The sequence below is a fragment of the Equus przewalskii genome, chromosome 2, assembly GCF_037783145.1.
Source record: "Equus przewalskii isolate Varuska chromosome 2, EquPr2, whole genome shotgun sequence".
Classification (NCBI taxonomy): Eukaryota; Metazoa; Chordata; class Mammalia; order Perissodactyla; family Equidae; genus Equus; species Equus przewalskii.
In genome coordinates, this window is record NC_091832.1 from 40,886,201 (window position 1) to 40,899,449 (window position 13,249).

General features: G+C 45.5%; 1 protein-coding gene across 3 annotated transcripts in view; it reads right to left on the minus strand.

Annotated features, from left to right (window-relative positions):
* CENPS (centromere protein S) overlaps positions 1-7,023 on the minus strand; it is a 16,328-nt gene extending 9,305 nt beyond the window's left edge. Inside the window, exons 1-3 of one of the 3 annotated variants that reach the window (XM_070610864.1) lie at positions 6,835-7,023; positions 3,870-3,993; positions 3,165-3,198 (exon numbers count right to left, since the gene is read on the minus strand). In XM_070610864.1, coding sequence (XP_070466965.1) covers positions 3,165-3,198; positions 3,870-3,993; positions 6,835-6,885 — 209 coding nt within the window. In that variant the 5' untranslated portion in view covers positions 6,886-7,023. The remainder of the gene's footprint in view (positions 1-3,164; positions 3,199-3,869; positions 3,994-6,834) is intronic. The other 2 variants (XM_070610865.1, XM_008522107.2) reach the window with 2 other exon arrangements.
* Between the last annotated feature and the right edge of the window lie 6,226 nt (positions 7,024-13,249).

A 13,249-nucleotide genomic window follows, 5' to 3' on the forward strand; every position in this document is an offset into this window, starting at 1 on the left:
CAGGCAGAACAAAGAACATGCTTTAAACTGGAGTCTCTTTCTTGCTTACAGCTTGGACTCAAATTCTCATCCCAGTTTTCTTATCTTTGCTTTGAAGGTAATTTGAGATAATACACTCTACTCAATAATTTATTACTCTAATTACACCTTTCATGCCATTTCTAACTTCCTCCAAAAATAAGTAGGAACTTTATAAGTAGGAATCTTGTATCCTTAATAACCAGCAAAGTGGGCTGAATATACAAAGTCCTCACTGAGTATCTGTTGAGTTAAAGATAAAATCACACAGAAATTATACTCCGTAATTTGGTCAAATTAACCTTCCCATCCTGTTAAACGGGCAGATATCACTTGTCATCTCCTCATGATTGACAATATCCGCCTGTCCTCAGATAAGATCCATTTCAGGAGATAACTTCTAATTAGCCACCTGCAAGGACCAGGATAGGGGAGAGGAGAAAAGAAGTCATAGAGAAGGTGATATAATAGCATCCACAAATGTCCCGAGTGGAGGACGTTAAGTGCCATGGACACAGTGTGGCCCTCATCTCAATCACACCATCAGGCTGCTCTGTCGAGATTTACATTCTTCGTAAAGTGCCGTCAAGGGACGCAGCATACCAAACTATTTACAGAGTCAGGTTAGCTTATCTGTTCACAAGGAAATGTTTAGGAAACAACTAAGTCAATCTTCTCTACCACTCAGCTCATCACCTGCTATCTCTGCACCACATTCGAATGTTAACACTTTCCTAGATGGAGGGGCAGGTGTAACCTGTGCCAGCCACTGGACACCAGAGACGTCCTAAATCAAACCTCTGACTCCAGAAACTTACTCTAGGGAAAACAACACAGCAATTTTTCATATAACACTTTTAACTACACAGGTTTTAAACACTATTCCCAAAATGTTCCTAGAATTTATTTACTGTAGAATATCTATCTTCTTCAAAATGTTTCATCTTTACAATATCAACAAGAAGTATAATTCTAGAGATTTCAAAGCTAAATAAAGGAAATTCACAACTTAAATCAGGAGATGAATTCCCAAAATTTATAGGTGAACTGATTATTTAGAATTTAAATGCATTTTCTCATAGAAACAATGTTACGAATACTAGTTAGGTTCCCAGCCAGCCTACAAAGACAATTTAATATATAGTTGACCTGAAACAGTACATATTCCAGACTTCTCATAGTACTCATAGTTCTAGGAGTACAGACTGGGTGACAGGGAAAACTCAAAGCCCAGGATAAACAAAGTTGGCCTTCTAGGAATATCAATCTTACTCAGTGCCAAACTTTAAAACAGGATTTTGTGGGGCCAGCCCCGTGGCTGAGTGATTAAGTTGGCACACTCTGCTTCAGTGGCGCAGGGATTCACCAGTTCGGATCCTGGGCACGGATCTAGCACCTCTCATCAAGCCACGCTGAGGCAGCATCCCACACAGCAGAGCCAGAAGGACCTACAACTAGAATATACAACTACGTACTGGGGGGCTTTGGGGAGAAGAAGAAAAAACCAAACAAAACAGGATTTCCTATATAAGAGAAAACTGGGATACCACTTGGACACTGCAGAAGATGAGGCATCTCTTACTATTAGCAAAGCCTCTGCCTGACGGTCTCACTTGGACAACAGCAGCCGACAGCCTTTACACAGACAGCTTTACTCAACAGCTGATGTCCTTCTTATGAAGCTTACAGTCCAAGTGGCACACACATACCACCTCCCCCTCAGTACCCAAAAGGAACTCAACCTCTTAATGTAATTATAAAAAAAACAGAGTACCTGAAAGCTCAACATATTACAATGCTAAATATTTCTAATTTCATTTTATTTCTAGTATTTTTACAGAAGGATTTAAAAATGTTCATTGTCTTTTCCCACAGCTAACACAGAAATGGCAAGAAAAGTCACAACTGGGGGCTTACTACTGGCATCTAGGGGGTAAAGGCCAGAGATGCCACTAAACATCCTACAAGGCACAGGACAGTCCCCACCACGACAAAGAATCATCTGGTCCCAATGTCAGTGGCGCTGAGGTGGAGAAACCCTGCTCTACGCTAATAAGTTTTATGTTCAAATCAAATAATCATTTGTTTATTTACATTTTTGCATCTCCCTTTGTAAGAAAAAGGGTTTGTATTTTCAAAAAAAAAGAAAAGAAATGGCAAGTAAAGGTGATAAATGTGTTTCACGGGAGACACGCAAGGGGGAGGGGATAGATAATGGGCGACACATAAGGGGCAACCACCTGAATTAACAATGAATAAACCATATGAGCAATCAGTGTCCCATAATATCATCTTATCCCTTTTGGCCAAGTTGAAGATGCTAAGCGGTTTTTAGGGACTCATATATACAGGAATAGGAAAGATTTAGAGCCTGCCCTCTGAGAACCTACTGCTTTAATTCATTCAAAATATCCACCGGAGAAACAAAGAGCTAATAGGAGCAAGGTGAAAAGTAAGAGGTGTGGGAGATGCTGGACCGAATCAGAAGTGGCAGCATTAGAAAGCTTTAGCCCTTTCAGGCCTCAGTCACTCAAAGTGCTTCATAAAAGCAATTTGTTGCAATTGTTTTCAATTACCTGAGGTACTAATTGAGGAGACAAGCATAAATCACCTGTAAAAGCTACAGCTTTAGCAGCTGAAAGCAAGTCACCCCCTTTTCAAGGAGCCTATGTCTCATTCGTAAGAAACACGGCAAATGCAAGCTGCTGGTGGCCGTGTGCCTGCTGTCATTGTCCCCACACCTGCGGGCAATCACCGGCAGGAGCACAGCGCGGCCCAGTTCAGGACACAGGGCCCGGAGCCCAGGCGCCGCATCCCCAGCATCACACCACCCTGCAGAGATGATCTTAAAAGCATGCACACCACGCACATTCTGAGGCCTGGAGCCGTTATTCATATCTTTTTAACCTGGAACTGAATAACTTTGGTTCTTCAACAAAAAATACTTGGAAAACATCAAAAAATGCCAAATCAAGTCTGAATGGATGTGATTAAAGCAGATGTCATATTCTTGCAGAATCATGATTAGAGACGCCTCCACAAAATACAAAAAAGAAAAAAATGAATAAAGCAGAAATACACCACCAGATGGAGAGTATCAATAGAATGTAAACAAACAGCATCAGATAATCAAGCTCTTTACCCACCTTGCAAACATTTCAAGGTCTTTGGCAAAATTTTCTGAAAGAGAAAAAGATGTGCTTTAGCTACGCTTATCTTATTTCAGAACGGAGAGAAGTGAAATCTCGATCTCTACAGCACGTACAGGGACTAATACAACAAACCCTTTTACAGGTGGGAGGAGGCACTTCCGGCAGCCCCATCACGGGACAGGAACCTTTCCATTTTATTCGCTCTGACTGCCTTCTCCTTCCCGGCACACTTGACCTGTTATTACAAGCCTTCTGGTAATTGTGACTACACCTTTCCTTCCTGGAAACTATCCCTTAACTTTAAATTTTGCTACAAGTTAGGACTTGCAAGGACATTAATTTCCTCTCAAGTCAAGCAAATACCAATGCCACAAGTTCAGCTGTCAAATAAACTATGGGTGATATAAAAATGTGATAAAGCAATGAAATAAAAAATTTAATATCTAATGTTCCAGGCAGTTTAAAACACGATAAAATAAGGTGCTAATGTCCCAGTGTTAGGGTAATAGAAAAAAAAAGTTCTTTCCATAAAATATCCAAATCAATCTTACAGCCAAGAAAATAACTGTTTCATGAATAGTGCCCGATGCTGTTCTCCGTCTGTTGGTAAGACAAGCCCAGCACACACCCACACATTCTCCTGGGCAAAATCAACCTTTGGGATTTCTATCCAAGTAGAGCAAGACCATGGCTTCATACCGCACTGTCGGAAAGTCACCTCCGAAATCGCTGCGATGGCCTGTTTGCTGAACTGTGTCTCTTTGTCCAGTGCGACTTCCTCACAAAGACAACCGACAGTGTAGTGAACCGCTGCCTTCAGCCTCTGAAGCAAAAATCAAAATACTTCATGGATAAGGTTGCAAATAAGAGCTTTCACACCTGAGAAAATTAAGACCAAGGAGAGGGTCTGCTCAGCCTAATTCCTTGAGCACTTTCCACGATGGCTGAGTGACTTTTCAAGTGTACTAATAAATTAATGAGGCCCTCTGGAGTGTGACTTGTAGAAACATTACTTCCTAGCTAATGGTTATGATTTAGGTCAAGTAAAGATAAGGAATTACGATGGCAGGTCAGTGGGGAGAGAAGTTAGACTGGCACTTGCAAAGTATCTGGGTGACTTTACTCAGTTCTTTCACAGGTACGTGCCAAGGTCCTACAGAGTTAAGGCATACGCCAGGTGTCGGGGAAACGCCATGGAAAACCAGATGGGAATTCTGCCCCCAGATGAGCGTTAATCACATAAATGCAAAAGGATCCCATCCCTCTGCTCCAAGTCCCTGCCAGCCCCAGGCCTGCATGTGACAAAGGATGAACGATCAGGACAACACAGGGACAGGCTCCTTTCATGTGCCGCTTTGCTAGCCCACCTCAGCACGGACCCTCACCGCTCCTCAGCAACCCTTTTCAGATACAGGAAAACATATCTTTTCCCCATGCACAGGAGTAAAGAAGCAAAACCAAGGGGCCGGCCCAGTGGGCCGGTGGTTAAAGTTTCATGTGCTACGCTTCAGCAGTCGGGGTTCACAGGTTCAGATCCCGGGAACGGACCTACTCCACTCATCAGCCATGCTATGGAGGCATCCCACATACAAAATAGAGGATTGGCACAGGTGTTAGCTCAGGGCTAATCTTCCTCAGTCAAAAAAAAAGGGAGGGGGGAAGATTGGAAACGGATGTAAGCTCAGGGCGAATCTTCCTCACCAAAAGAAAACAAACAAACAAAAAACCCCAACAACCAAAAAAAAGAAGCAAAACCAGCTAAGCCAAGGTCTCGGTCCCAGGTCAACACGTTTGTTGAGCACCTGCGTGTGCTCCATCTCTGTGCTGGAGAGAGAACTGAACTGGACACAGTGACAGCTGAGCCCAAGATAGTACAAAGTCTACCAGCAAGTGTTCACAGTTGAGGCAAGATGAGGAGGAACTGCAAAAACACAAGCCCAGGACTCCAGGCAGAGGCCTGGCAGGTAAGCAAGGCACCTAACTTCCTTAGTTCCAGAAGTCACAAGACTGGGTAAGTTGAGGCATGTGGGAGGAGGAGACAAAGGGACCATCACCCTGAATAAAGAGGCTCCAAGGTCATCTTTTTTAGGTTCGTGTTGGGAGGAAGTAGGGGCGGGGTATAGGACAGGGACCCTTCTGAATATTCCAGGAAGGTTTTCTGTCCCTCCTCCTCCTGCGCGCCTCCTGGAGGCGGCTAAGTGCCTTCTTCAGGGCCACAGACATCACTGCACTCAGAAGCTAAGCCACTAGACTCTAAACCCCTCAAGGGCAGCACCCTGTCAGTGTTGTTCACTACTGTCCACCCCGTGCCAAGAACAGCTGGTTGGACGACCGGCAGGACCCTCAACCGGCTCACCACGGCACAAAGAGGGTCACATTTCTCAGCCCATCTTTGCAAAGTTATTCACTCGGAGAGCATTTATTGTCTACTGAGAGCCAGGCTCTGCGCCTAGGGGCTGGGAACACAGAAAGGAAAAGGACAGCCCTGCTCTCCAGGTGTTTGTCTCCACTACACGCTCGCCATGAACGGACTCTTCACCGCCGTCAGTGTCATGAAAGACAAAGAGCGGAGAACTGTTCCAAGGAGGGCCACAGAGACCAGTCATGTATCCTGGAGGAAGATAAAAGTCCACCGAAGAAACGTCTTTGGGACAACTGAGGAAATCTGAATGTGCACTGAACATTAGATAATAGGATTTTGTCAACATTAAACCTCCTGAGAGTGATCAACGAGATTATGTAGAACGCCCTTGTCGTTGGGAGATGCATACTAAAGTATTAAAATTTGAAAATAGTGTCACGACATCTGCAATTAATTCTCAAAAAATTCAGAGAAAAAGAATCAACAAAACGTTAACAATTAGTGAACGGAGGTGAAGGGCACACGGGTGTTGAGTGCACTATTCTTGTGACTTTTTCTGAAGGGCTGAACTCAAAATGGGGGGGCGGGTACACGGCTCCTGAAATTTAACACTTCGCAGGAAGGAAACTCCCACGTTAGTCTCCGGCTAATCCCGAGGCCGCCACCCTGGTCCCCGGGTTTCACCTCGTTACAGCGCCGTTATGCTCCCGACTCGGCCGCGCTGTGCTCCTTCCCGGGGCTGATTAAAGGAAGGACCGAATACCCGCGACTCCCTGGGTGACGGTTCTGATCACTCCGATTCTCCCCATGAGAAAACTGATCGACGCCCTCCGAAGGCTGGGCTCCGGCCCGCACAGCCGGCGGCGCCTCCAGGCTCCGGGGCCGGCCCTCAGCCGCAGGAGGGACAGCGCGCGGGTGACAGGGGCCAAGACTTCGTGCCAGCACCGTGCTGGGCGCCTCGCCCGGACTCTCCCTGGGCGCTCACATCCCACCCGCACAACCAGCCCGTCTGAGAGGGAGACTGTGGCGGTCACTGGGCCACAGGTCGGCCCCGCCGCCGCACTCGGGCACGGGCCGCGCTTCCCCGGACTCTTGCCCCGCTGCCGCCGCACTCCGACTCGCGCGCGTTACCGCGGAAACCGCCTCCCAGCAGCCCCCGGGGCAGCACAGCTGGCGCAGGCGCAGGAGGAGGCCGGGACCGGCCAGGGCGCGCCCTCCGCCCCCGGGGTGCGGGCACCGAAACGGGCTGAGACCTCGGGGCCTTTTTCTCTCCAGAAACTCGACGCCGTCCTCCCCCTGTACCTGCCGGTAAGAGAATCGCTGCTGCTCCTCGGCCCCGTCGTCCTCCTCCATCACAGCGAGCCGACCAGGCAGGCGCGCGGGGCCAGAGAGAGGCGGCAGCCGGGAAGGCCCAGTCGGATTTTCCCGCCGCGGCGGCGGGCGACGGGCCGCGCGGGGGGACAAAGCGCGAAGCTCCACGCTGCGTCGCGCGCGCGCCCCCTGGCGGCGGCTCTGGGAAGGGTCGTTCGCTGTCCGTCCGCTCCGGCCCCACTGCTTTACGGGGCGGGGCGCCTGGGCCCCGCCCAAGCCGAGCTCCCTGGGGACCCAGCCCCTGCTCGGCGCCCGGCGCAGCGGGGAACACCCCCTCTCGGAAAGAATGTGTGTGCAGGGGCCGCGTTGTTCGCAACACTCTTTATTGTTCATTCCGCATGGCTGTAACTTCAGCATGCCTTGCAAAATCCACGTGAGTTTTTATAACTGTCACCAACAATAGTGTGACAAAATCAGACCACAGATAAGTGGTTGATGACTCTCCCACCCAGCACATAAGTCCCTCGCCTCATTGCCGTTGACAAAGGAGTGTAGTTCTGACACGAATGTTGCCTCATTTTCCTGTATGTTAAAAAGTAAAATGAAACAATGAAACGCAGCTTGGGATCTTCATGCTTGCGAACTTGCTCCCTGTTTGCCTGCTTCCCATCTTGGCTCTTGGAGCTCCACGCATACCTCGATGGTGCAAGCAACGGACGGCCCGGCTGAGCCAATTAATAGTGTTCAGGTACTGGGAGCGTGTTTCCTCCATGTTTTGTGCTATTCACAGTGTAAAGGCTCCAGAAAGCATACACGTTCAAGTTTAATCCGCATAATTAACATTTTCCCCAACGCTTCCTTGAGTGGACAGTCAGCAACAAATCAAACCCTGAGTTGTAGCGTTTGCCGATTTCCATGGTGTAAATACTCCCGTCGCTGCCGATTTCAGACTGCCAGTGTGAGGTCTGTGAACTCAGAATTGGGAATGACTGCTGCAATCGTACACCCTCCCTCCAGACACAGTAAACGGAAATAATGTCAAGAACATCCATAATAGAAAAATGTAAAATGTGGTAACATAATTAAGAAGTGATGAGTTTTTAATCTAAGTTCTTTAAGCCTAAGTTTATGTAATTTAATTTTTAATAATGGCTGTGTTTGTCTCTGGTTTTTAGTGTTCCTGAAAATCGAGAAATCAGCTCTCACTGTAGGGACTGGCTGAGCACACCCCTGGCCTGGCACATAGTAAACACTCAGGAAATCAGAGTTGACGGGATGCCCTGTATCGTAACTGGTTGTTAGGTGAAGACAAGTGTCCACCTCGCTTAACTGTGTTCCAGTGAGAGCCCCACTGCCTGGCACATGGTAGGTGCTCCCCAGGTGTTTGTGGAAGACCTGAATCTCAGTGAGTAGGCGACAAAGCAGAGGCTCCTTAATAAAAGGCTGGCTAGGCCCTCAGATGATCAGCAATGTGAGGGCCCCCAATTTTTTTTTTTTACTTTTTATAAGATTATGATAGTTCACAAGCTTGTGAAATTTCAGTTGTACACATTATTGTCAGTCGTGTTGTAGGCGCACCACTTCACCCTTTGTGCCCACCCCACACCCCCACTTTCCCCTGGTAACCACCAATCAGTTCTCTTTGTCTACATGTTTAACTTCCACATGTGAGTGGAGTCATACCAAGTTTGTCTTTCTCTATCTGGCTTATTTCACTTAACATAATACCCTCAAGGTCCAACCACGTTGTTGTGAATGGGATGATTTTATAATTTTATCCTTTTTTATGGCTGAGTAGTATTCCATTGTGTGTGTGTGTGTGTGTGTGTGTGTGTGTGTGTGTGTGTATGCTATATCTTCTTTATCCAGTCGTCGGTTGATGGCCACTTAGGTTGCTTCCACATCTTGGCTATTGGAAATAATGCTATAATGAACATAGGGGTGCATGTGACTTTTGGAATTGCTGATTTCAAGTTCTTTGGATAGATACCCAGTACTGGGATGGCTGGGTCATATGGTATTTCTATTTTTAATTTTTTGAGAAATCTCCATACTGTTTTCCGTAGTGGCTGCACCAGTTTGCATTCCCACCAGCAGTGTATGAGGGTTCCTTTTTCTCCACAACCTCTCCAACATTTGTCACTTTTTGTTTTGGTTATTTTTGCCATTCTAACAGGTGTAAGGTGGTATCTTAGTGTAGTTTTGATTTGCATTTCCCTGATGATTAGTGATGATGAGCATCTTTTCATGTGTCTATTGGCCATCCATATATCTTCTTTGGAGAAATGTCTGTTCATGTCCCCTGCCCATTTTTTGATCGGGTTGTTTGATTTTTTGCTGTTGAGCTGTGTGAGTTCTTTATATGTTATGGAGATTAACCCTTTGTCAGATAAATAACTTGTAAATATTTTTTCCCAATTAGTGGGTTGTTTTTTTGTTTCAATCCTGTTTTCCCTTGCCTTGAAGAAGCTCTTTAGTCTGATGAAGTCCCATTTGTTTATTTTTTCTATTGTTTCCCTTGTCTGAGAAGATGTGGTGTCCGAAAAGATCCTTTTGATACTGATGCCAAAGAGTGTACTGCCTATATTTTCTTCTAGAAGCCTTATGGTTTCAGGTCTAATCTTTAGGTCTTTGATCCATTTTGAGTTTATTTTTGTGAATGGTGAAAAAGAATGGTCAATTTTCATTCTTTTACATGTGGCTGTCCAGTTTTCCCAGCACTGTATGTTGAAGAGACTTTCTTTTCTCCATTGTAGGCCCTCGGCTCCTTTGTCAAAGATTAGCTGTCCACAGGTGTGTGGTTTTATTTCTGGGCTTTCAATTCTGTTCCATTGATCTGTGCACCTGTTTTTGTACCAATACCATGCAGTTTTAATTACTGTAGCTTTGTAGTATGTTTTGAAGTCAGGGATTGTGATGCCTCCAGCTTTGTTCTTTTTTCTCAGGATTGCTTTAGCAATTCGGGGTCTTTTGTTGCCCCATATGAATTTTAGGATTCTTTGTTCTATTTCTGTAAAGAATGTCATTGGGATCTGATTGCGATAGTGTTGAATCTGTAGATTGCTTTAGGTAGTATGGATATTTTAACTATGTTTATCCTTCCAATCCACGTGCATGGAATGTCTTTCCATCTCTTTATGTCGTTATCAATTTCTTTCAGAAAAGTCTTGTAGTTTTCGTTGTATAGGTCTTTCACTTCCTTAGTTAAATTTACGCCAAAGTATTTTATTCTCTGTTGCGATTGTGAATGGGATTGTGTTCTTGAGTTCTTTTTCTGTTAGTTCGTTGTTAGAGTATAGAAATGCTACTGATTTATATATGTTGATTTTATACCCTGCAACTTTGCTGTAGCTGTTGATGATGTCTAATAGTTTTCCAATGGAATCTTTGGGGTTATCTATATATAAGATCATGTCGTCTGCAAACAGTGAGAGTTTCGCTTCTTCATTGCCTATTTGGATTCCTTGTATTTCTTTTTCCTGCTGAATGGCTCTGGCCAAAACCTCCAGGACTATGTTGAATAAGAGTGGTGAGAGTGGAAATCCTTGTCTTGTTCCTGTTCTCAGAGGAATGGCTTTCGGTTTTTGCCCATTGAGTATGATGTTCGGTGTGGGTTTGTCATATATGGCCCTTATTATGTTGAGGTACTTTCCTTCTATACCCATTTTATTGAGGGTTTTTATCATAAATGGATGTTGGATCTTGTCGAATGCTTTCTCTGCCTCTATTGAGATGATCATGTGGTTTTTGTTTCTCATTTTGTTAATGTGGTGTATCACGTTGATTGACTTGCGGATGTTGAACCATCCCTGTGTCCCTGGTATAAATCCCACTTGATCATGGTGTATAATCTTTTTGATGTATTGCTGTGTTCAGTTTGCCAAAATTTTGTTGAGGATTTTTGCATCTATGTTCATCAGTGATATCGGCCTGTAGCTCTCCTTCTTTGTGTTGTCCTTGTCAGGTTTGGGGATCAGGGTGATGTTGGCTTCATAGAATGTGTTAGGGAGTGCTCCATCTTCCTCAATTTTCTGGAACAGTTTGAGAAGGATAGGTATTAAATCTTCTTTGAATGTTTGGTAGAATTCTCCAGAGAAGCCGTCTGGTCCTGGACTTTTATTTTGGTGAAGTTTTTGATTACTGTTTCAATTTCTTTACTTGTGATTGGTCTGTTCAGATTCTCTGTTTCTTCCTGCTTCAGTTTTGGGAGCTTGTAAGAGTCTAGGAATGTATGCCTTCCTTCTAGGTTGTCCAGTTTGTTGGCATATAGTTTTTCATAGTATTCTCTTATGATCCTTTACATTTCTGTGGTATCCGTTGTGATCTGCCTTTCTTGACAAATGTGAAACTACTGAAGAAAAGAAGGATGTTCAGTGTTTACGTTTATTTGTGCTTAATGCGAGGAATATTCAGGCAACCTGTCCTCTCACTGCTTCTGTGGAAAGAGTGAGAAATTGCCGATAAAGAATCACACAAGGATTTCCTTTTGCCTCCTCACCTGGCAGCTGCCCCACATCTCAGCTGAATCCTACAAGAGGAGGCAGAGATTCAACATATAAAGTTATTAGGGATTGATTATTTGCATAACCCAAGGATTGTGTTCTTCAAAATAACCTACAGAGGGTTCTTAGGAACACTAAGCTCTGACGCATTTAAATTGCCAGTTTATAGGATGAGGTCCTCTGTGACATTAAATGAAAGAAAACAACTTGCAGACCAGTATGTACAGAATAATCTTATTTTTGTTTTTTAAAAAAGAGCTCTTGCATCTACTTGGGGGGGTGGGATATTGAAAGAAAGAGAAAAAGAGCTGGAAGGACACATGACAAATACAGTTGACTTCTGAGCAGTGGGTTGAAGAGAAGGCAGATGAGGCACTCACATTTTTCACTTTATGTATTTCTGTATTCTGTGTTTTTTAACAAGCATGTAATTCTTTTATAATTAAAGGTAAACACGTAAGCTGCTCCTCATCTTCCTCTTCCACGAGGTCTCCTCAAGCCCCACAAGCGTGCACAGGGCTGAGACATGGAGATCCTTTTTTTGAGGAATCAGCTTTCTGATCGATTTCCACTGCATCTGGGATGACAGGCATCTCTGGCCTCTTCTCCCCCTGCTCCCTGGGGGCATCCCAGGCTGCTAGGATGGTCCTCCATGCCGGGCAGGGCAGGCCTCTAATGGGGTTTCCCTGATCAGCAGCCTCTGCCTTAGCAGTCCAAGTTCTGCCTGCCAGCCTGCTCCCTAACCGCTGCAGCTCTCTGGTCCCCAGCAGCAAGCAGGGCAGGTGGTCCCAGGCCACAGAGGAAAGAAGGCGATGGGGTGGTAAGCTCCTGCCCTAGGGCCAGACCTTAGATTCAGAGCCCAGGCCCTCTCAGCAGCTTTGTGACCCTGAGTGAGTCACAGAACCTCTCCAAGCCTCAGTTCCCTCACTTATAAGGTGGGGATCATGGTACCAACCTCACAGACTAGTGAGGTTTGGATTGTCTCACATAAGGGCTCCAGAAGTAGTAGGGGTTATTTCCCAGGCAGTTTCTACGCTTTGTTCCTTGCGTGTTGTCTCACTTTAAAGCAGTTGCTCCCCAGAACGTTATTCTGGCGACCCTTGTGGAATACCCAGGCGCTCTAGAGTCTGAAGAGAAAGGTCCGGGGCTGAGGTGTTACATTACAGAAAACAGGTATGTTTGGTGGAAACTGCTTTTACTCATGGAGAGCTAGCCCCGGAAACTGGCCACTAGATGTCAGCTTTGCGCCACGGCGTGAACAGGCCCGTCCTGCTGCCAGGCATCGTCGTCAACACAGTGCTGGCTCGCTCCTGGCCGTGTTCTAGGTGCCCATCTTATATCTCGGCTGCCCTCAGAGGTAGGTAATACTATCCCCACTTTACACGTGAGGGAGCAGGGTCGCCCGAGGTTAAACTGCTAGGAAGTGCTAGAGCCCGGATTTGATTACGAGCAGCCTGGCTTCTGAGTCCATGCTCTCAGCCTCCACTCTCATCCCACCCCCCTCACCATTCATAAGACAAGGACACCTGCCGGTTTCCTGAATCCTTTTCAGCTGCTTTAAATAGGGTGCCATAAATATTTAGTTCAATAGCAGTAATTTATTTTCCCTAAAATTGCACTGTAAAATGCTGATTCAAACATCCATCTCCATTAGCTATTATTATATGTATTCTATAAGCTCATGAGGTCAGAACTTTCCACTGCTCTCACCACTGACAAATGGTACCCGGCACAGTGCTTGGCACATAGTAGGTATACAATAAATATGCCAATGACTGAATGAGTGAGTAAATTAAATGTACACATTGAATGGTAAGATAGTCTAATGATGAAGCGCATGGACCTGGCACCAGCTTGCCAGGGTTCAGATTCCAGTTCTTCTTCAGAAGCTGTGTGACCTTGGA